At 42.6% G+C, this 20889-nt stretch overlaps 1 protein-coding gene across 1 annotated transcript in view; it reads left to right on the top strand.

Moving 5' to 3' along the window:
• The window catches only part of slc26a5 (solute carrier family 26 member 5), a 79596-nt gene that overhangs the window by 32865 nt on the left and 25842 nt on the right, over nucleotides 1-20889 (top strand). Inside the window, exons 7-13 of the mRNA XM_083659437.1 lie at nucleotides 4536-4771; nucleotides 5323-5470; nucleotides 11318-11431; nucleotides 11762-11839; nucleotides 13407-13502; nucleotides 14498-14604; nucleotides 18701-18770. Coding sequence (XP_083515563.1) covers nucleotides 4536-4771; nucleotides 5323-5470; nucleotides 11318-11431; nucleotides 11762-11839; nucleotides 13407-13502; nucleotides 14498-14604; nucleotides 18701-18770 — 849 coding nt within the window. The remainder of the gene's footprint in view (nucleotides 1-4535; nucleotides 4772-5322; nucleotides 5471-11317; nucleotides 11432-11761; nucleotides 11840-13406; nucleotides 13503-14497; nucleotides 14605-18700; nucleotides 18771-20889) is intronic.

Genomic DNA, 20889 nt, shown 5'->3' with positions numbered 1-20889 from the left:
CTATAAACTGCGCCCAGCGCAGCGCAGATCAGTGGGCGTGGACCAGCCCACTCGATATATTGGTGTCGGTGCTACACGCAGCCTTAAGCATTACAACCACGCCTTTTAACACATTCACTGCCAGCCGTTTTTTCAATACTGTAGTTAGCTTCTGCCAAGTTTTTTTTTTGAGGATTCTGGCTCATCTTTCAAGAGCCGAGGATTCTTTTCTGTTAGGATTTTGTGAACACAAAATATCTCAAAAGAACTAATAGAATGTGTGCTTTCTCTGTCTAAAAGAGTTAGTTTGTAGAGTTAGTAGTTATGTAAGCATTAGCAGTTGAATACAGCATGGTTTCAGCGTCTGAAAATTTAAGCTGAGATAAACGGCTTTTTGTGAAATTCGATAGAACAGTCACTTTAACCATTCATTTTTGGCATCAGTAAGACGTCAGACATCTAAACAATAGTTTTGAACAGTAATTTCCTCCATAACAGCAGGAAACCCCCCTCTCCTTCAAACTCCTCCCTCCGTGGGCGTTCTCCTCCGCCCTCCTTGGCTCTGCAGCGGGTCTGTCACAAGCAAGTTGCTGCTGCCTGGCTGCTGCCTGGCTGCCCCTCATCGGGGCGAGTGTGGATGGGCTCGCTCGTTTCTTGGGGTTTCAGTTGAGAGCTTTGATGAAGCTTTTGCGATTCTGGGCTTATTTATGCTGCGTGTTTCAAAGTGTGCACCCAGTCTATTTTTGGAACCCCCCACCGTTGTGCGCCACCGCTGTGCGTCAGCGCGAAAGCAAAAGTGTTTTCGCCAATCCATTTTACAGTATGAGAATGGTTTCCTCGCGCTTTCCCCTGCAGTTTTGGCTCGGCTTTTTCTACTCTGGAGAGCACTGTCGCCACTTAGTGGGTCGGTAAAATAGATTATACACATTCAATACCTCCAATATTTGTATAGGAGATGTAAAAGGGTTAGATCCACGTCCCACCGTCAATTTTTTTTTTTTTTTTTTTTTTTTTAACACATTCACTGCCAGCCGTTTTTCAATACTGTAGTTAGCTTCTGCCAGAGGGTTTTTTTGAGGATTCTGGCTCATCTTTCAAGAGCCGAGGATTCGTTTCTGTTAGGATTTTGTGAACACACAATATCTCAAAAGAACTAATAGAATGTGTGCTTTCTCTGTCTAAAATAGTTAGTTTGTAGAGTTAGTAGTTATGTAAGCATTAGCAGTTGAATACAGCATGGTTTCAGCGTCTGAAAATTTATTCTGAGATAAACGGCTTTTTGTGAAATTCGATAGAACAGTCACTTTAACCATTCATTTTTGGCATCAGTAAGACGTCAGACATCTAAACAATAGTTTTGAACAGTAATTTCCTCCATAACAGCAGGAAACACCCCTCTCCTTCAAACTCCTCCCTCCGTGTGTGTTCTTCTTGGCTGCAGCGGGCGTGTCACAAGCTCGTTTCTGTTGCTGCTGTAACCTCGCGTCACCAGGCTCACTGCTTTGCTGCTGCTGTGCCTGTCTGCTGGCGGCCGCTGGGCAAGTCTGGATGGGCTCGCTCGTTTCTTGGGGTTCTGAGAGCTTTGATGAAGCTTTTGCGATTCTGGTCTTATTTATGCTGCGTGTTTCAAAGTGTGTTCCACCCGTAATCTATTATGCAAATTTGCAAAACCCCACCGCCAGCTCCCAAGCGCGAAAGCGTTTTCGCCAATCCATTTTCATGAGAATGGCTTCCTCACACTGCTTTTTGCTTGCCTTCCTCTAGAATGGAGAGCACTGTCGCCACTTAGTGGGTCGGTGGAATGGGTTGTACACGTTCGGTGGCTCCAATATTTTTATAGGAGACGTGGGGGGCATTGATCCACGTAGCGCCGTCAAATTTCTTTTTTTTTTTTTTTTTTGACGTCTCAACTCGTCATTGGCAGTCAACCGTTGGATTTTTTTTGACGAGTCAACTCGCCATTGGCAGTGAACGTGTTAAGACGAGATATCTCGTCAACGGCAGTCAACCGTTGGATTTTTTAAGACGAGATATCTCGTCAACGGCAGTGAACGTGTTAAGCATAAAATTATGCACAGTCTGCTCATTGGGGAAGTGCAGTAAACGAGTCACAAGCTTGCCTTTTAAGCTCCAATTCCACAGAGCGATCCAGTAAAGCCAGACAAGCCAAGCGCTCTGCTCCCCCCCCTCCCTTCATCCCGTCTGTCTGTCTCCATATATAGGCTATTATTCCATATTATTATGCTTCTCAAACCAATCTAACTGCAGTTTAAATACTGCAAGCATGTAAATACGCTACACTATAGCAAGATCAAAGTGAAAAGAATGTTCTAAACGCATCAGCTAGAAAAAAATAGCGTATCCCTATGTCATGATGAGATTAGATTGGTGAAAGTTTGTCCAGAATGATATCGTTTTCTCTCCCCTGCTGCAGGTAGGATGATGCACATAAATATAGCCTACATTATGTATAGTCATTGCAGAAATGTGTTTTTATTGTAAAACTAAATGTGAAGTAGGGCCAATTTATTGGAGCGGACATCACAGTATAGGACATGACAGTAGAACCGCGTTACACTGTCACTTATCTAAATCACGTTAAATCTACGAGGGATATATATAGCCCCAAGATGACATATATGTTTCACATAGGTTTGTGTTTTGATTTCGCGATTTTATTTTGTCCAATATTGAAATGTTCTACAATTGCATGTTGTGGTAACATTACACATTATTTCTATCTATTTTGATCTACCTTTCTATCTATTTAGGCTAATTTGGATGCTATTTATTGTCGAAATGTATTAGCCCAATGCATGCTGGGAGATTTCACATGTGTGGCTGTGGCTTTGGTAGGGAAGCCAGGCAGTGAACATTTGTTTGGGCAGAATGATCTCGTTTTCTCTCGCCTTTTCTTCTCCCCCACTGCACAGGTAGGATGATGCAACAGCCTCTGAATGTCACGGCCTCAAAACTGTCATGTTATAAAAAACTGTCATGTTGTTATACTACGTACGGTATAACAACTTTTTTTGTGCCTTTGTGCCTGTCTGATGAGCAAGAGAGAGGGAGTGACACAGAGAGAGGGGGGACAGATAGTGAGATGGCAGAGGACAGCTCCGCGCAACCGGCGCACTGAATAGGCCTGGTTTTGAAAAGCGCTAAGCGCTAAATTAACGCCAGGAGGGAAGATATCATTAGGCCGGTATTTAAGGCCGGAACGCCCATTCTGGCCTATTCTGGCACTGCGCCACGCCTATTTGGCGTAAAGCGCATTTTGGGGCCTAAAGCCATGTTCCTATCTTCCCGAGGCAGGCGCAAGGCACGTTTTTTTTTGTTTAAGGCCAGTTTTTGCGCCTAAGGCCTATGGGAGAATAGGGCCCTTAATGTCTACAGCCTACTGCAGCCTTTAATAACAGCCGGCAGAGTGTTCCAGCTCTGCTGCCTTGACTGTGAAAGCAGTTTGGCTGAACTTTGTGGATCGGAATTGGACACAACAGTCCCTTCTATTGGAGGCTCTTGTAGTTCTAATACCAGTATTGCGATTTGCCACAAATTGATTAAATGGTGGTGGAGCAAGGCCATGGAAGATTCTATACAATAAACAGACATTAGCTATGAACAGAACATTCTCAAAAGTCAGAAAATGATACTTCTTGATAATGCTACAATGGTGGTAGGTGTTAGGTTTTTTATCAGGTACCTTCAATGTTCAATAGTTTGTGGAGCGGCTGTATGGCTGTTTTATTAGCCTGAGACCAAGTGGTGGCACAGTAAGATAAATGAGATATAAAATCAAAGAATGCATATACACAGGTGCAAGCAAAACACTAATGAGGGTTTCAAACTTCCATGATTGGAATTTGGAAACTCTCATTAGTGTTTTGCTTGCACCTGTGTTTATTCTGCCTCTTCGACACAAAATGGCCCCCGTGAAAAGGGTCTATATACAAAGTCGAACAAATCAAGAGTCCGATATCAATTTAATATCTTAAAGCAGCTATGAGGAACTTTTAACTGGTTATGAAACAGTCTCAATTTAATACTGATGCCTCACATCTTACCTACATCAGCAAACAAGACCATCGGCAAGGAGATCGGTGATTTCTATGTAGTTTCTCTAAATGCCTGTGTGCGGGTCGAGGCAGCAGGACTTCCTGTGTTCAAGTCCGTGTGAAACTGGTTGTAATTGTTGTTCCGGCCGGTGAGTGAACCAACAACTTTAACCTTATGCAGTAAAGCAGGGGAGGGTCGGTGTTCAGGCCGGGCTCAGAGAAGCCCTGGCCGGCCTGTCCCAGCGGGAGTAAACTCAGTGTTCAGGAAAGGCAGTTTTTGTTCTGGGAGAATACACACACACAGGGGCCGCTAAAATCAACACAAAATGAACGTTTCTCGGTAGCTGCTTTAAAGAAAACGTTCTAGGACTTTTCAATGCAGTATTGTTTTAATAGGATAAAATGGTAAGAGAATCATGACTTTGGTTTCTATAGTCAGTTTCATTTTCAACTAGAGGGGTAGGGTGCATAATACATCTGCCAACCTTTCTCTCCTCCCAGAGCGTGCAGGCGGTGTTCAGTGACATCACCAGCACCAACATGGCCACGCTCATCCTGGGCCTGCTGTGCATGGTCTTCCTGTACAGCGTCAAATACCTGAACGAGCGCTTCAAGAAGAAGCTGCCCGTGCCCATCCCCGGAGAGATCATCGTGGTCATCGTGTCCACGGGGGTCTCCTACGGCCTCCATCTGTCCCATGACTACAGAGTGGACGTGGTCGGGAAAATACCAACAGGGTATGTTGGTACCCCCTCAACTCCTAACCCCACAGAAGACAGTTCATTTCAGGCTGAAGAGTGGAGTGTCAGGAGATTTAGATGCCAGAAAGCAAAGCAAGAGAGAAAGCAAGAAAGACATGTGCAAACCCACAGACCCACAGACCTCAGTTTGTATATTATTATAGCCTGTGTGTGTGTGTGTGTGTGTGTGTGTGTGTGTGTGTGTGTGTATATATTCGGGTGAGCCGGGGGGGGAGGGGGTGTATGTCTATACATGTACAGTATGTGGTGTGTGGATGTGTGTTTGTGTGAGTGTGTGAACATGTTGAAATTCAGTTTGAATATCAAGCTGGCAAAGTCATGGAAATGTAAGAGAATTCCACATAAGGTCCACCTTTGCAACCTTAATGCCATAGACATAGAGCGTGGTTGGGATGATTTTCATTTACATACCAAATATGTGCCGTCATATTGTGCGGCAGTCTGTGTGCATTCATGCAGTGTGAGATACAGATAGACTTCTTAATTTTTCATGAGAATAATAAAAATGTATTGTTGTGTGTTTCCAGGCTCCTCCCACCTGCTCTTCCAGACTTCTCTCTGTTACCTAACTTGGTCACAGATTCCTTCGCCATAGCCATCGTGGGATTCTCAATGGGAATCTCTCTGGCCAAGATCTTCGCTTTGAAGCACGGGTACAGCGTGGACGGCAACCAGGTGAGTCTCACACGTCTGTTGATACAACACTGAGGATCTGGCGCCGGCCCACATCAAACAAACACAACAGACCAATGAAAACCGTTTCATTACATTTCATTAGTGCCATTTTCACACCTTGCAAAGTCATCCTGTGTGCCGGTTTGGGCACTTTATTATACCATACTACACACAAACACGGGTTAAAGATGACATGAAACATTTGACCATATGACTAGTTTATTTGCATTTCACCTCAGACAAGACAGGGCACTGTTTCAAGTCTGACATTTAGCTAGATTAGCTAGAAAGATGAACATTTCAGCTTTTCTCCAACTAGTGTGCTGCTTGAATGCATCACTAAGGTTGACTGTACAGTACAGTAGTAAGGATTTTGAACATTTGGATGAATCAAAACAACCACAGTCCAAGTCTGTTAGAATTAAAAATGCTTACTACCACTTAACTAGCCTGTACTCCACTGTATTGTACTGTACAGCCACCCTAGTGATGTCATCAAGCAGCACCCCAGTTGCACCCTAGCAAATCTAGGTAAATTTCCGACTTGAAAGCAGTGTCCTGTCTTTTTTTTTTAGGTGAAATGCAAATGTACTAGAGTCATGATTAAATGTAGTAGTTGTCTGTAAATTTGTATCACCTTTTCAGATTGCGGGTCCAAACACATAAAGCTCGGCTTTTGGAACATCAACGGTTTAAGAAATACATTTGAAAATGCTGAGGTGCTGGACTGGATGACAGATCACGATATTGTGATTCTGACAGAGATCAAAAGAGCCAAGCTCAACCATGCCCCTGGCTTTATACCAATAGTGGCAAAGAACCAGAACAGTCAGAGAGGTGGTGTAGCCATCCTGTTCAAACATGGAATATACCAAGAAGTAACATCTATAGACACAACAGCTCCAGAACAGATCTGGTTCCAACTCCGCACTGTACCAGGTATGAAGTTTGGTGGGGCTTATATTCCACCCTCAGATTCACCGTTCTTTTCTAGTACAATTTTGCAGAAATCCAGGCTCGAACCCAAGACTCTGTGTATGGGTATTTTGTAGCAGGAGACATGAACACTAGATGTGGGGAGCTGGTTAATGACCTTGTTCAAGACTGTCATGGAATGTGTTACAGGCCTGTTGATAAAACGGTGAACAGCAACGGCAAGGCTATAATGCAAATATGTAAAGACAACAATCTCCTAGTTTTAAACAACCTGTACACTGATGTAAGGTCATACCCCAGCTCCTTGACCTATCGGAAAAGGGAAAAATGGATATCAGAGGTTGATTATTGTCTCATATCTGCCCACAGTATCGGCTGTGCCACAGACCTCAAGGTGGTTCAAAGTACAGACCTACCCTCAGACCATGCACCCATGTCCATCAACCTCTCCTTCCCAGAGGAGATGATTGACGCTAAAGTGTTGTTGCAACGTGCACAGGACCTGTGTGTTCACTCTGTAACTGAGAGAACAGGTAATCTCCACTGCAGGAAACCTGTACCCTACAAGCATATTGATGCAAGCCTATTTGCCCTGAACCTCGGTTCACTTGAAGTACCAGTTATTAATCTGGAAGAAAACCCTGATGTGGTAGCAAAGCAGTTTGCAGACATATTGTATACCTGTGCAGCTCAGAGTAAAGTAACACCTGCCCCCCGCCGGCCCCCTGCCCCAACCAGAGACCCAGAAACCCTCCCATCACGATGGCAGCGTATACTGGACTGTGATGATCCAAAGACTCTGTGGCGAGCCATTGACTGGAAAGGGGAATTCCATCCCAACCCAAACCAGGAGAGGCCCTCTGACGCTGAGTTCCAGGAGCATATGGAGCAGCTGCTCAACCCCCCTGCTAGTGAGACAGAAAATACAGTCAATACAGAGGAATATAGCATGAATGTGCCTGTGTTGGATGATCCCATCCTCCTGGAGGAGATAAACCAGGTCATAGACAACCAAGTGAAGCCAGCGAAAGGCGCAGGACCAGATGGAATAAGCCCAGGTGTGTTTAAGTGTATGCCCGCATCATTCCTGTGTACGTTCTTTAACTTCATCTTTGTTGCCGGTTACCCACTAAGTTGGGCATCAGCAAGGCTGCTCATGTTTTTTAAGAAAGGAACTCCTATGGATTGCAACAACTATCGTGGTATAAGTGTGATTAACAGTGTGGCAAAAGTGTATGATTATGTTTTGAATAACAGACTAATATCCTGGTACCGACCCTACAGAGAACAAGCAGGAGCCCAGCCCCAGAGAGGGTGTATTGAACATATTCTGACACTTAGGCTGTTTATTGATTATTGTATGAGGAAGAAAAGACAACTGTATATTGCCTATATCGACTTTTCTAAGGCCTATGATCGTGTGCCAAGGGGAAAAATGTTCACGCTCCTCAAAAGTATGGGTTGCGGTGTTAGTATGCTCGTTGCACTGATGTCTATGTACAGCATAACAACTAGTATCATGGGCGCTACGATGATAACATCTACATTAGGGGTACGACAAGGTTCACCCACCTCATGCTTCCTGTTTGTTTTATTTGTAGATATGCTGATAAGAAAAATCAAGGAGGGATGTGGGGAAGATGGTTTTCTGAAATGGCTACATATCTTAATGCTAATGGATGATACTGTTATCCTTGCAACATCTAGGGAGAAATTAATCGAGAAACTAAAGTATCTAGAATTATATTGCATAGAATATGGTATGGCTGTAAATGAAAGTAAAACTAAATTTATGGTGATATTAGGCTCTGAGAAAGATAGGCAGCAGATAGACCTTGGCTCCTTTACAGTCCACCATTGTGATAGCTACACATACCTTGGTGCCATCTTCACAGCGGATGGGAGTGCCCTATCCTCACTGAAAATGCATGTGAATGACAAAATGAAACAACTGAACAGATTAATAATCTTTCTGACTGCTAACTATGATGCCCCCTTTAGTGTGAAAAAGAAAGTATTCGAAGCTGCCTTCTCGTCAGCCATCTTGTATGGGTGTGAGACTTGGCTGAAAGTCCCCCTAAAGACTGTAGAGACCCTTTACATGACAGGAGTCAAAATCATGCTCGGAGTAAGGACTACCACACCAAACCTGACCTGCCTTCTAGAAGCAGGGCTTCCGTCAGTGCAAGCCCTGATAAGAGACAAACAGGCCAAATTCCTGCATAAGATGAGTACACGGCAGGAAGTGGCCGGTGACCCCCTAGGATTTGCACTGGAATTAACCAAACAGGAGAACCGTGTCATGAACTCACACCTGGAGCAGGTCATGAATGTACTAGACCACATCAGAACTGATAGAGAGGAGCAGATGGAAAGAGTGCGGTCAAATGAAGGATCCAAGTTCAGGACTTACTGTAAACTTAACCCTGAGTTATCTGTCCACCCACTCTATATGAACAGCCAACACACCATCGAGGATAGTTTGAGACAAACCTTCTCAAGATTCCGCCTGTCATCCCACCGGTTGCGCATTGAACTGGGAAGGTGGAGCCGCACACCCCGAGAACAGCGTGTGTGCTGGTGTGGCACTGGAATCCAGGACGAACAACACCTTCTCTTGTGCCCCCAGACCCAGGATATCCGCGACAGCTGCTATCTATGCTGAGTAAATGCTTAGCTATCTTGGAACGTGAACAAACATCTTAGTTCTATGTATCTGTTATGTGATTGGACCCATTGTTTTTATTTTTCGTATTTTATATGATTATTTTAATAGTTTGTGTGAATATTTCTATGGTTGTCAATAAACTAACTAACTAACTAGTGTTGTAGTGATGGGGAACGGTTTTCACAAAATTATGTTGCTAAGGAACCGTTTGGAACCTAGCTATATGTCCTGTCAGTTATTGTTCTAGCAAACACTGCAACAGGAGGTAAGCTGAGGGAAATTCAGAATGTTTATTGTCGAGTTGAAACTGTCTATAGTGAATCAAATTAACAGTTGAGAATTTCGACACTGCGCGCCCTCAATTTCTAGTTTCTGTAGTAGGGAACGTTTTGAACGGTCGAATATATATGTATATACAGTATATGTATGTATATATATATATATATGTGTGTGTGTGCGTGTGTGTGTGTGTGTGTGTGTGTGTGTGTGTACTGTATGTATGTATGTACAGTATGTATGTATGTATGTAGAGAGAGAGAGAGAGAGAGATATATGTCTCTGTCTCTCTCTCTCTCTCTCTCTCTCTCCACAGTAGGCTACAAAAACACTCAAATCCCCCCTCCACCACAGATAGCAATTCAATGTTTTGCTCTCTTGTGTGGACTATCATGTGTGACTTCAAGTTTCCTTTAAGACCAAAACCTTTACCACAGACTGAGCAATTAAATGGTTTCTCACCAGTGTGGACTATCATGTGTTTGTTCAAGTCTCCTTTATGACCAAAACCTTTACCACAGACTGAGAAATTAAATTGTTTTTCACCTGTGTGGAATAACATGTGTGACTTCAACTTTGCTTTAAAACCAAAACCTTTACCACAGACTGAGCAATTAAATTGTTCTCCCCTGTGTGGACTGTCATGTGTTCTGTCAAGCTTCCTTTATGACCATTTTCCGGCAGTAGCTTCCAGTTGCTCTGAGTGAAATGTTCTGTGGTGTCTCCTGTTTCTAAATATAGCTGAACCATTTGGTTTGATCTAGTAAAACTATTTTTATAAGCATTTTACGAAAATGTCCATGGGAAAATAAATGGCGGATGAAAATATCTGGTATGCATGCTGAAGCAGGACGTGGCATCGACTTTGGCTCTCTAGCAGTGGTTCTCAACCTTTTTGAGCTGCTACCCCCAAAAAACTTCAGGCTGGGGTTCGCGACCCCCCCTCCCGCCACTACTCAACCCAATGACAGTGCACACACCCTGATTTCACTCACTCACTGAAGTTGTTTTTATAGTTTATATAGCTTTATAATACATTAAATCATTGCTAGGGGAGATTTAATCTTAATGAAGATGTTTTTTTTTTCTTTTTTCTTTTTTGACAATCATTCCGCGACCCCCCAAAATAATTCTGCAACCCCCTGGGAGGTCCCGACCCCCAGGTTGAGAACCACTGCTCTATGCAACTCTGAAGCAGGGGTTTCCAAACTTTTTTTGATTGGGGGCCAGATTAGATAATGTGAAATTACAGGGGGGGGCAGCTGCTTCTCACATCATATGGGTTATAAAAAAATACAAATAAAAATCACATACAATACAATTGTACTCTAAGGATTTTGTTTACCATCAGAAAACATTAGTTCCGCCTGCGTTGTTCCTTCTTGGTGCTTGTCTACAAACTGTATGATACCATCGTTAAGTGAGTGGAAAAAACGCAAAGTGAACTTGACTAACCAATACTGTGTGGAGGGCCACATATACAGTAGTTGAGAGACACGCTTAAAATCGGTCCACAGGCCGCAATTGGCCCCCGGGCTGGACTTTGGGCATGCCTGATATAGCGCTTTTCTAGAACTCAAAGTCGCTTGACACTACATGCTAAGGTGCGGCATTAGTGAAACAATAGAGAGACAAACAGTGGACAAACATGACAGACAGGTCATTAAAATCACATGAATAAATAGCTGAATGAATATAAGCATCAGTCCAGACATTTTATATTGCTCGGCTTTCCAAGCATGAGGAGCCCCTGGCTATCGGACATAAACAGCCATCTCCTTCTACCCATAAACCCTTGCTCTACCCATAAACCCTTGCGTTTTGCGCTCGTTTCCTATAGTTGGTTCTCTCGCTCCTAATGAACTGCATCACAGTTCTCCTGGCAGAGAACCAGCACCTGCATCTTCATATGATTAAATCCAGTTCCAATGTGTTGAGACGAACGCTTTGTGTGCTTGGTGCTTCAGGAACTGATCGCCCTTGGTCTGTGCAACTTCATCAGCTCTTTCTTCCAAACCTTCGCCATCACCTGCTCCATGTCCCGAAGTCTGGTGCAGGAGAGCACCGGAGGCAAGACGCAGGTAACACACGCACGCAAACACACACATGCACGCAAACACACGCATACACGCACGCACGCGCGCACGCACACACACACACACACACACACACACACACACACACACACACACACACACACACACACATACACACACACACACACACACACACACACACACACAAACAAACAAACAAACATACACACACACTCTCTGAGTAAATGCAAGTGCCTCAGTAAGGGTTACTTGGTGCTGTAAAATCACAATGGATTAAATTAGACTTGATGGGATAGTGTTGACACAGCTATCTTATCACTGTTTGTGTGTGTGTGTGTGTGTGTGTGTGCTCAGATTGCAGGGCTACTGGCGTCTCTGGTGGTGTTGCTGGTGGTGGTGGCCATTGGTTTCGTCTTCCAGCCGCTCCCTCAGGTGGGTGGAGCAACTTCCTGTCCGGTGACGCTGCTGTGACGGCTTTATGTTCTGATAACATTACATTACATCATGTAGCAGCAGATGCTTTTATCCAATCATTTATCATTTTGTCAACAGTGGTGCAATCAACGGTGTGTCACAGTCTGCATCAGCTAAGACCTTTAAAATAGAACAAGTAGCATTTGTTAAGATGTATTAGTACTGAAGGCCCTGCAAGTTTTTGAAAATAGACCCAAATAGACATGGGCCATTGAAAGTGCTTGAATTTATATATTTTGTACAAGAATCCAAATTATGTGTTAAACAGTACAGTAGAGGGAGACGGGAGAGGGGGGTGATGGGCAACAGAGGTCCCATGCCAGATCCAATGATTTTATATATATATATAGTGTATATATATATATATATATATATATATATATATATATCTATATAGATATAGATATAGATATAGATATAGATATAGATATAGATAGATATATATAGATATATACAGTATATATATAGATATATATAATCTCTTTTTAATAGTTGTCTGTGAAGCTTCTGTAAAGCCTGCTAGTTGTCATCAGTGTTGTAACAGTAATTAACCTTGATCTGTGTCTCAAACTATGCTGTGTTGGCAAATAAAGATACAAATGGGAGTGCTGCATTGGGTCAAGAAGACATCAATATAGGTTAGCAGAATAAAAATCAGGTGCTCTTCCAGGATGAGGCAATTACCGTAATTTCCGCACTATAAGCCGCACCAGACTATAAGCCGCAGCAGCAAAATTGACTGTTTGTTACATATATAAGCCGCACCGGACTATAAGCCGCGGGTGTTTTAATGTTTTAATGTTTTTTTTTTTTTTTTTTTTTGTGTTTTAATGTTTAATTACCATATGTAAGGGTTCGTGCACAGAGGGGATTGTCGGGAAAGAGATGGATGTTTGAGGAAGCTCCCATTTATTAACATTTCAACAAAACAACATAACACAACACCACCTGTGTTTTTTTTTACAGTGCACACAGTGTCCGCGGTGTGGTGAAAAGAGGGCAAGAGAGGAAATTAAAACAGAAGTGGATTTATAGTTAGAAAGAGTGCTAAAGAAGAGAGAATTCCGTTTTTTATTTTATTTTTTCCTGAAAAAATCCATAGATAAGCCGCACCGTTATATAAGCCGCAGGGGCCAAAAAACGGGGAAAAAGCCGCGGCTTATAGTCCGAAATTTACGGTACTTTTTTTAATCTTGTATGCTGTGTTGGCTCCTTGAATTTGAGGGAATTGGGCCTGGAAAGTCCTTCAAAAGTCCTTAAATTTGATTTAAGGACTTGTATTATCTTGTGTTCTATTGTATTCCGTTATAATTAATTGTATTCTCTTTGGTTCTATTTTGTTCTGTTGTATTCAATTTTACTGTAATCTACTCTGTTCTGTTACATTCTGTTCTATTCAGTTCTGTTCTACCTATACTGTTCTATTCCATAATGTTCCGATTTATTATATTGTCTTCTGCTGTGTTCTATTGCATTGTATTCTACTCTCCTCTCTAGTCTGTCTCTAACCCTGTGTCCTGTGCAGACTGCCCTGGCGGCCATCATCATGGTGAACCTGCTGGGGATGTTCAAACAGTCCCGGGACATCCCTGCTCTGTGGAGAACCAGCCGAGTGGAGCTGGTGAGTCCCTAAGCCTGCCAGATAGGAGTGGGGGGAAATCGATACAGTATAGTCTCACAATATTTTCTGTGGCAATATATTGTATTGCACAAATGCCTAGTATCGTAATATTTTATTATATAAATTGTCAGGTGCATGCAACATTTATGAAAGGTTTTTATTACAGTGTTGCTCAGTCTGTCTACTTGACATTTTTTCCTGCAATAAAAATGATTAAAGTGAGATGAACAGGCTGGAAACTATCTTAGATAAAAACATGTTTTCCTTTGGGGACATACTTTGCAGTAGAAAAAAGATAATAAATCACAATATATAGCAATATTGCAATACTCTATATCACAATACTACCATCTCGCAATATTATCGTATCGGGACTTAAGTATCATGATAATATCGTATCTTGGGGCATCTAGTGATTCCTCCCCCTACTGTCAGAAGGACAGACGGCACTGTCTGTGTCTCACAGCTCTGTTTGACAGGTCCAGCCTGTCTGTAGCTAGTTGTCCATGTTGATGAGTTGTCTGTGTCTCACAGCTCTGTTTGACAGGTCCAGCCTGTCTGTAGCTAGTTGATGTGTTGTCTGTGTCTCACAGCTCTGTTTGAAAGGTCCAGCCTGTCTGTAGCTAGTTGATGTGTTGTCTGTGTCTCACAGCTCTGTTTGAAAGGTCCAGCCTGTCTGTAGCTAGTTGTCCGTGCTGATGAGTTGTCTGTGTCTCACAGCTCTGTTTGACAGGTCCAGCCTGTCTGTAGCTAGTCGATGTGTTGTCTGTGTCTCACAGCTCTGTTTGACAGGTCCAGCCTGTCTGTAGCTAGGTGTCCGTGCTGATGTGTTGTCTGTGTCTCACAGCTCTGTTTTAAAGGTCCAGCCTGTCTGTAGCTAGTTGTCCGTGCTGATGAGTTGTCTGTGTCTCACAGCTCTGTTTGAAAGGTCCTGCCTGTCTGTAGCTAGTTGTCCGTGCTGATGAGTTGTCTGTGTCTGTCTGTGTTTCCTGCAGGCCATCTGGCTGGTGGCCTTCACAGCGTCGGTGCTGCTGGGTCTGGACTATGGCCTGCTGGTGGCTGTCACCTTTGCCATACTGACCGTCATCTACAGGACACAGAGGTACTACTGAGGAAGGCAAACAGCTGTTATCCCAACCTTGGAATTGGATTTGTGCTGCAGATTAGGTTTTGATTCATTACACTATTTGAACAAAAGCCAATGCTGATACCCAGGTTTGTGTATTGAAGCTGCAGCTGAGAGACAATATTTTGTGTTGATAGTCAGTATCTTTAAATGTGAAAATTTTCATGCAAATTTTTTTAAGTATTGTGTTGTATTCTTGTCAAGGTGGAAAAGCCTCTAAAAACAGCATTTAGACAGGACATCATTGGGCACTAAAGCCCAATTTATGCTTTGTCTGCCGACACTTTTGAAACGGTCGCCGACAGAAATGAGGACTTGAGTCGACACTTTCAAGTGTCGGCAAACAGTGCCTGCTACCTAGTGAAATGTCTAGTGTCACTGACTACATCACATAGTGTCGCGCAAGTCTGATTGACTGCACGCGCTTGACTTCCTTGTTTTGATTTTCGCTCGATTGAAATGAATGAACGTGTCCCCGCTATTTTTATCAGCCTGTCCTTGATGTATGACTTTGTGAAAATCACAAAGAACATCGTGACCAATTTCCCAGAGAGAGAAGAGGTGAGTTGTGTGGTTGTGTCGTTTATTATGCCTCCGCCGGCGATAGCCAGGCCGGAGGCATTATGGATCCGGGTTGTCCGTCCGTACGTACGGCTGTCCGTCCGTCCGTACGATGTTTGTTAACGCGATATCTGAGGAACGCCTGGACAGAATTTCATCAGATTCGCCTTAAACATTCACTTAGGCTCAAGGATGATCTGATTAGATTTTGGTGGTCAAAGGTCAAAGGTCAAGGTCACTGTGACCTCTCGAACGCCATTTTCAAGCTTGTTAACGCGATATCTGAGGAACGCTTGGACGGAATTTCATCAGATTCGCCTTAAACATTCACTTAGGCTCAAGGATGATCTGATTAGATTTTGGTGGTCAAAGGTCAAAGGTCAAGGTCACTGTGACCTCTCGAACGCCATTTTCAAGCTTATTAACGCGATATCTGAGGAACGCTTGGACGGAATTTCATCAGATTCGCCTTAAACATTCACTTAGGCTCAAGGATGATCTGATTAGATTTTGGTGGTCAAAGGTCAAAGGTCAAGGTCACTGTGACCTCTCGAACGCCATTTTCAAGCTTGTTAACGCGATATCTCAGGAATGCCTTGACGGAATTTAATCAAACTTGTCTCAAACATCGACTTGGACTCAAGGATGAACTGATTAGATTTTGGTGGTCAAAGGTCAAGGTCACTGTGACCTCTTGAACGCCATTTTCAAGCTTGTTAACGCGATATCTCAGGAATGCCTTGACGGAATTTAATCAAACTTGTCTCAAACATCGACTTGGACTCAAGGATGAACTGATTACATTTTGGTGGTCAAAAGTCAAAGGTCAAGGTCACTGTGACCTCTCAAACGCCATTTCCAGCTTGTTAACGCGATATCTCACGAATGCCTTGACGGAATTTCATCAAATTTGCCTCAAACATCGCCTTAGACTCAAGGATGATCTGATTAGATTTTGGTGGTCAAAGGTCAAAGGTCAAGGTGAGCTCTCGAGCGCCATTTTCAAGCTTGTTAACGCGATATCTCAGGAATGCTTTGACGGAATTTAATCAAACTTGTCTCAAACATCGACTTGGACTCAAGGATGAACTGATTACATTTTGGTGGTCAAAGTTCAAGGTCACTGTGACCTCTCACACACCCAATTTCCAAGCTCTGTAACGCAACATCACCGGAGCGCCTTGACGGAATCTCTTCCAATTTGCCTCAAATGGCGATTTGGACTCCAGAATGAACTCATGGCGGAGGCATAAGTCCGCGTTGCGGTCGTTCTAGTTTTTATTTTTATTTTTATTTTTTTTAACAATTAAACCTCATTTACTTATTACACTCGACTGGTTGTTTTTCAGATGTGATTGAATCTAAAGTGAACTAAACAAGTCCGATCCACTATAAATGTTTTTCAGTAGATGCTGTGATGTAGCCACAAGAAAGGTGCAATATTAATGTTTTTCAGGAGATGGCGATGTTGCTAGCTATAGGTTCTAAACAAGAAATATGGTTCAAATGTTTACAGTAGTTTTCCTTTCTTGCTGCACTACAATGTTACAATGCTGTGAGACGTAGCTAAACACAAAAGATGCAATATTAATAGTTTTTCATGAGATACTCAGTATTTAATACTAATACTAATACTAATAATAGAAAAGAGAAGATACTGAATAATGACATCACAACAGTATAATCCTAATGTTAATTTAAAATTAAATATTCTTCTAAATATGGATAAAAGTCCAAAAAACATAACATTTTCTTCGACGCTGCCGAGTAGAATAGTTCCAACGCGGCTGCGAAATGTGGTGGTGCATTGTGTCAAGTGTACTGGCTCGGGGAACGGTCCGGCCCCCGGTCCCTTAGGTTTCTGACAATGTGGCCCCCTGAACAATTTAGTTGAATAGCCCTGCTGTAATTTATAGATTCATTATGCTATAACTTATTTGTACTGATACGTATGCATATATTAACCCAGTGGCACTCATATTCTGGTTTATTTCAAGAAAAACATTTTGGCTAGTTGAAATTAATTGGCTCGTAACTTTAAAATCTAGCAGCCATATTGGCTGGTGATAAAAAAAAGTTTAATCTCAAACCCTGCAGGGAGAGCAGGTGGTGACATAGGAGTGAGTGAGAAAAGGAGCAAATACCGTAAATTCCGGACTATAAGCCGCACCTTTTTTCCCGTTTTTTGGCCTTTTTTGGCCCCTGCGGCTTATATAACGGTGCGGCTTATCTATGGATTTTTTTCAAAAAAAAAAAAAAAAAAATCTCTCTTTTTTAGCACTCTTTCTAACTATAAATCCTATATAACTATAATAAGTTTTAATTTCCTCTCTTGCCCTCTTTTCACCACACTGTATGACACTGTATGACACTGTGTGCACTGTAAAAAACAACACAGGTGGTGTTGTGTTATGTTGTTTTGTTGAAATGTTAATAAATGGGAGCTTCCTCAAACAGCCATCTCTTTCCCGACAATCCCCTCTGTGCATGAACCCTTACATATGGTAATTAAACATTAAAACACAAAAAAAAAAAAAAAAAAAATACCATTAAAACACCCGCGGCTTATAGTCCGGTGCGGCTTATATAAGAAAAAAATAGTCAACTTTGCAGGTGCGGCTTATACACCGGTGCGGCTTATAGTCCGGAATTTACGGTATATGATTGTTAAGACTGAATACTGACATCACAACCGTCTAATCCTAATGTTAATTTAAAATTAGATATTCCTATATGAATCTGGCTTCAAACGACCAAAATCTTTATATGATGATAATAATAATAATCAATGATGGTGGTTCACAGACATGTGTGTGTGTACTGTATGTGCATTCCATTCCCTCTCTTGCCTTGGCTGTCTGCACTTTGCACGTTCGAGTGTCACGTGACCGTTGAACCGAGGCAAACGTTCAATGAAGTATAAATGCAACACCATGAGCGACACTTTCTTTTTCGTCTGCGACCATGTGCTCAGCGACACTTTCTAATAAGTATAAATTAAGCTTTAGACTCTCACTGAAACTGATAATATTATATTATGTGTTAACAGCTCTTTAAAGACAGAGAGACCCACCACACCTATTCAATAGAAGGGGGAACTTTGTGATACACATTTATTGCCTTTAGATAGATGAAGAATATTTTCAAGAAGCATTATTGAAAGTTAAAATGAATGAATAAAATGTGCAAAGGAAATAAAGCTCCATGTCAGGTTTTCTACCATGTTTTTCTATAGCTGTGTTCAGGGAGGAAAGGCATCAAAATATTAGCAAACTGATATATTGGTCTAAATCTAATATGATCTAGACATGAGTTCATTTTCTAAGTATGTGTAAAAGACATGAGTCAAACAGTATGTGTAAATAGCTTTTTACCGCTTTTTGGTGTGAGACAGACGCTAAAACAAAGCAAAGGAACAAAGAATGAGTTGCATGATAAATAAATAAATGCGGTTTGAGTGGGTCTAATCCCCCATTAGCGGCTGTTTCTGACCTCGTTCTCTGTTCTCCAGCCCCAACACCGCCGTCCTGGGCCAGGTTCCCGGCTCCGCTCTATACTGCGACGTGGACGAGTATGAAGAGGTCAGTGGGTGCATCGTTAAGGTCGTCAAACCTTCACCACAGACTGTGCAAAGAAATTGTGTCTCACCTACATATATATATATATATATATATGTGTGTGTGTGTGTGTATATATATATATGTGTGTATATATATATATATATATGTGTGTATGTATATATATATATATATATATATATATATATATATATATATATATATATATATATCAAGGGAAAAGTAGGCTACTCGTGCACAATCCAAGCAGGGAGGTGTGTGTGTATATATATATACAGTATATATGTGTGTGTATATATATATATATATATATGTGTGTATATATATATATATGTGTGTGTATATATATATATATATATATATATATATATATATATATATATATATATATATATATATATCAAGGGAAAAGTAGGCTACTCGTGCACAATCCAAGCAGGGAGGTGCTGGTCACAGCAAGCAGGATCAAAATAACATAAAAACAGTCTCTACAGGAACAAGTCCATATGAAGTTGACCGCACACTCCAGAAGAACAGGGTGACCAATGCTGTATCAAAAGATCATATTTATTTTAAGCAGAACAACGCGTTTCGCAGGCTTGCTGCTTCATCAGGTTCATAGTAAAAGTGCAGTGATTACAAACACCTTTGTAGCAGGCCGTGTGACAGAACGGCCCGCCCCTCAATGAACAGGTCAATTAAGCAATTAAATGAGGAAACACAGGTTACACAATAAAAACATACCTTAATGGGCAACAAGTGTAAGGCTCAACACATTTGGAACCAGAAATGCCCGCAATCACATTAAAAGGGCAGGAAACCTCCTAAAGAGAGTCAATGCAAGAAAGGAAAAAGTACAGCAGCTGCAGCAGTGTAAAGTGCAGCAGTTGCTGAAGATCCCCAGGAGATGGTGTAATCCCCATAACAACAAGGGGGGGGGGGTGTTTGGGGCAATCAAAACATACAAGTTTGTATGTACCCATTGTACAAAGGTAATAAATTTAAAATAGATGTGAAAAATACAAAAAACAAAAAACAGGACAGCGATATTACCCTCATTACACTCCTTACAAAAAAGAATTCAATCATGAGAGGCCAGTTGGTAGGATTTGACAAACTTTATTTGGCAATCGGCATGCATGGCAAATACTTTGGCGCATGACTCCATTGGCCGGTGGCGCTGCTCTTGAGGCAAGAGGAGGGCACCTGCATAGGCTAGGAGATCCCCCCCCCGTGGGGGATCAGGAGTCAGGACTCGTTGGTGGCGGACTGGGGAGGTGGGTGGGGCAAAACAATGCTTCGGAGGACGGCTTCAAGGGAGATGGACTGCCGTGAAGCTAGCTGCTGCTATGATCGGCCAGAGAGAGAGAGGTGACGTAGAACCCTTGCTATATATATGAGGATTAACTGACGTCATAGCAGACGTCATAGCAGACGTCATACTAGGACTTTGACTGACCACGTCATGCTAGAACTTGACTGACGTCAGGGGATGATCGGATTATGCATGAGTGGCCTTCTGCTTGAAATATGGTTTGGAGACCTCACTTCAATCATGAGAGGCCAGTTGGTAGGATTTGACAAACTTTATTTAGCAATCGGCATGCATGGCAAATACTTTGGCGCATGACTCCATTGGCCGGTGGCGCTGCTCTTGAGGCAAGAGGAGGGCACCTGCATAGGCTAGGAGATCCCCCAAAAGGAAGATCTGATTACCGGAGGTTAATTGAGATCTGCAGGCGCCGGTAGTTGATAGTACTTTTCTGGCCTTCGACCTTTTAGCGACTTACAGCTATTTGCGGCTGGCGCTCCCAACTCGGTCGGGCCTTCGATCTTGATACATTAATGTTTAACTTGGCGCTTCCCGGCTTGGCCTACTTGGCTGCCTTGGCACCTCGCGATTGTACTTTTCCGGCCTTCGACCTTTTTAGCGACTTACAGCTATTTGCGGCTGGCGCTCCCAACTCGGTCGGGCACCTCGCGATAGCGCTTCCCGGCTTGGCCTACCTGGCCGCCTTGGCGCCTCGCGATTGTACTTTTCCGGCCTTCGACCTTTTTAGCGACTTACAGCTATTTGCGGCTGGCGCTCCCAACTCGGTCGGGCACCTCGCGATAGCGCTTC

Source organism: Poromitra crassiceps (assembly GCF_964638095.1).
Source record: "Poromitra crassiceps genome assembly, chromosome: 2".
Taxonomy (NCBI): domain Eukaryota; kingdom Metazoa; phylum Chordata; class Actinopteri; order Beryciformes; family Melamphaidae; genus Poromitra; species Poromitra crassiceps.
This window is presented reverse-complemented; position numbering and strand designations above follow the sequence as displayed.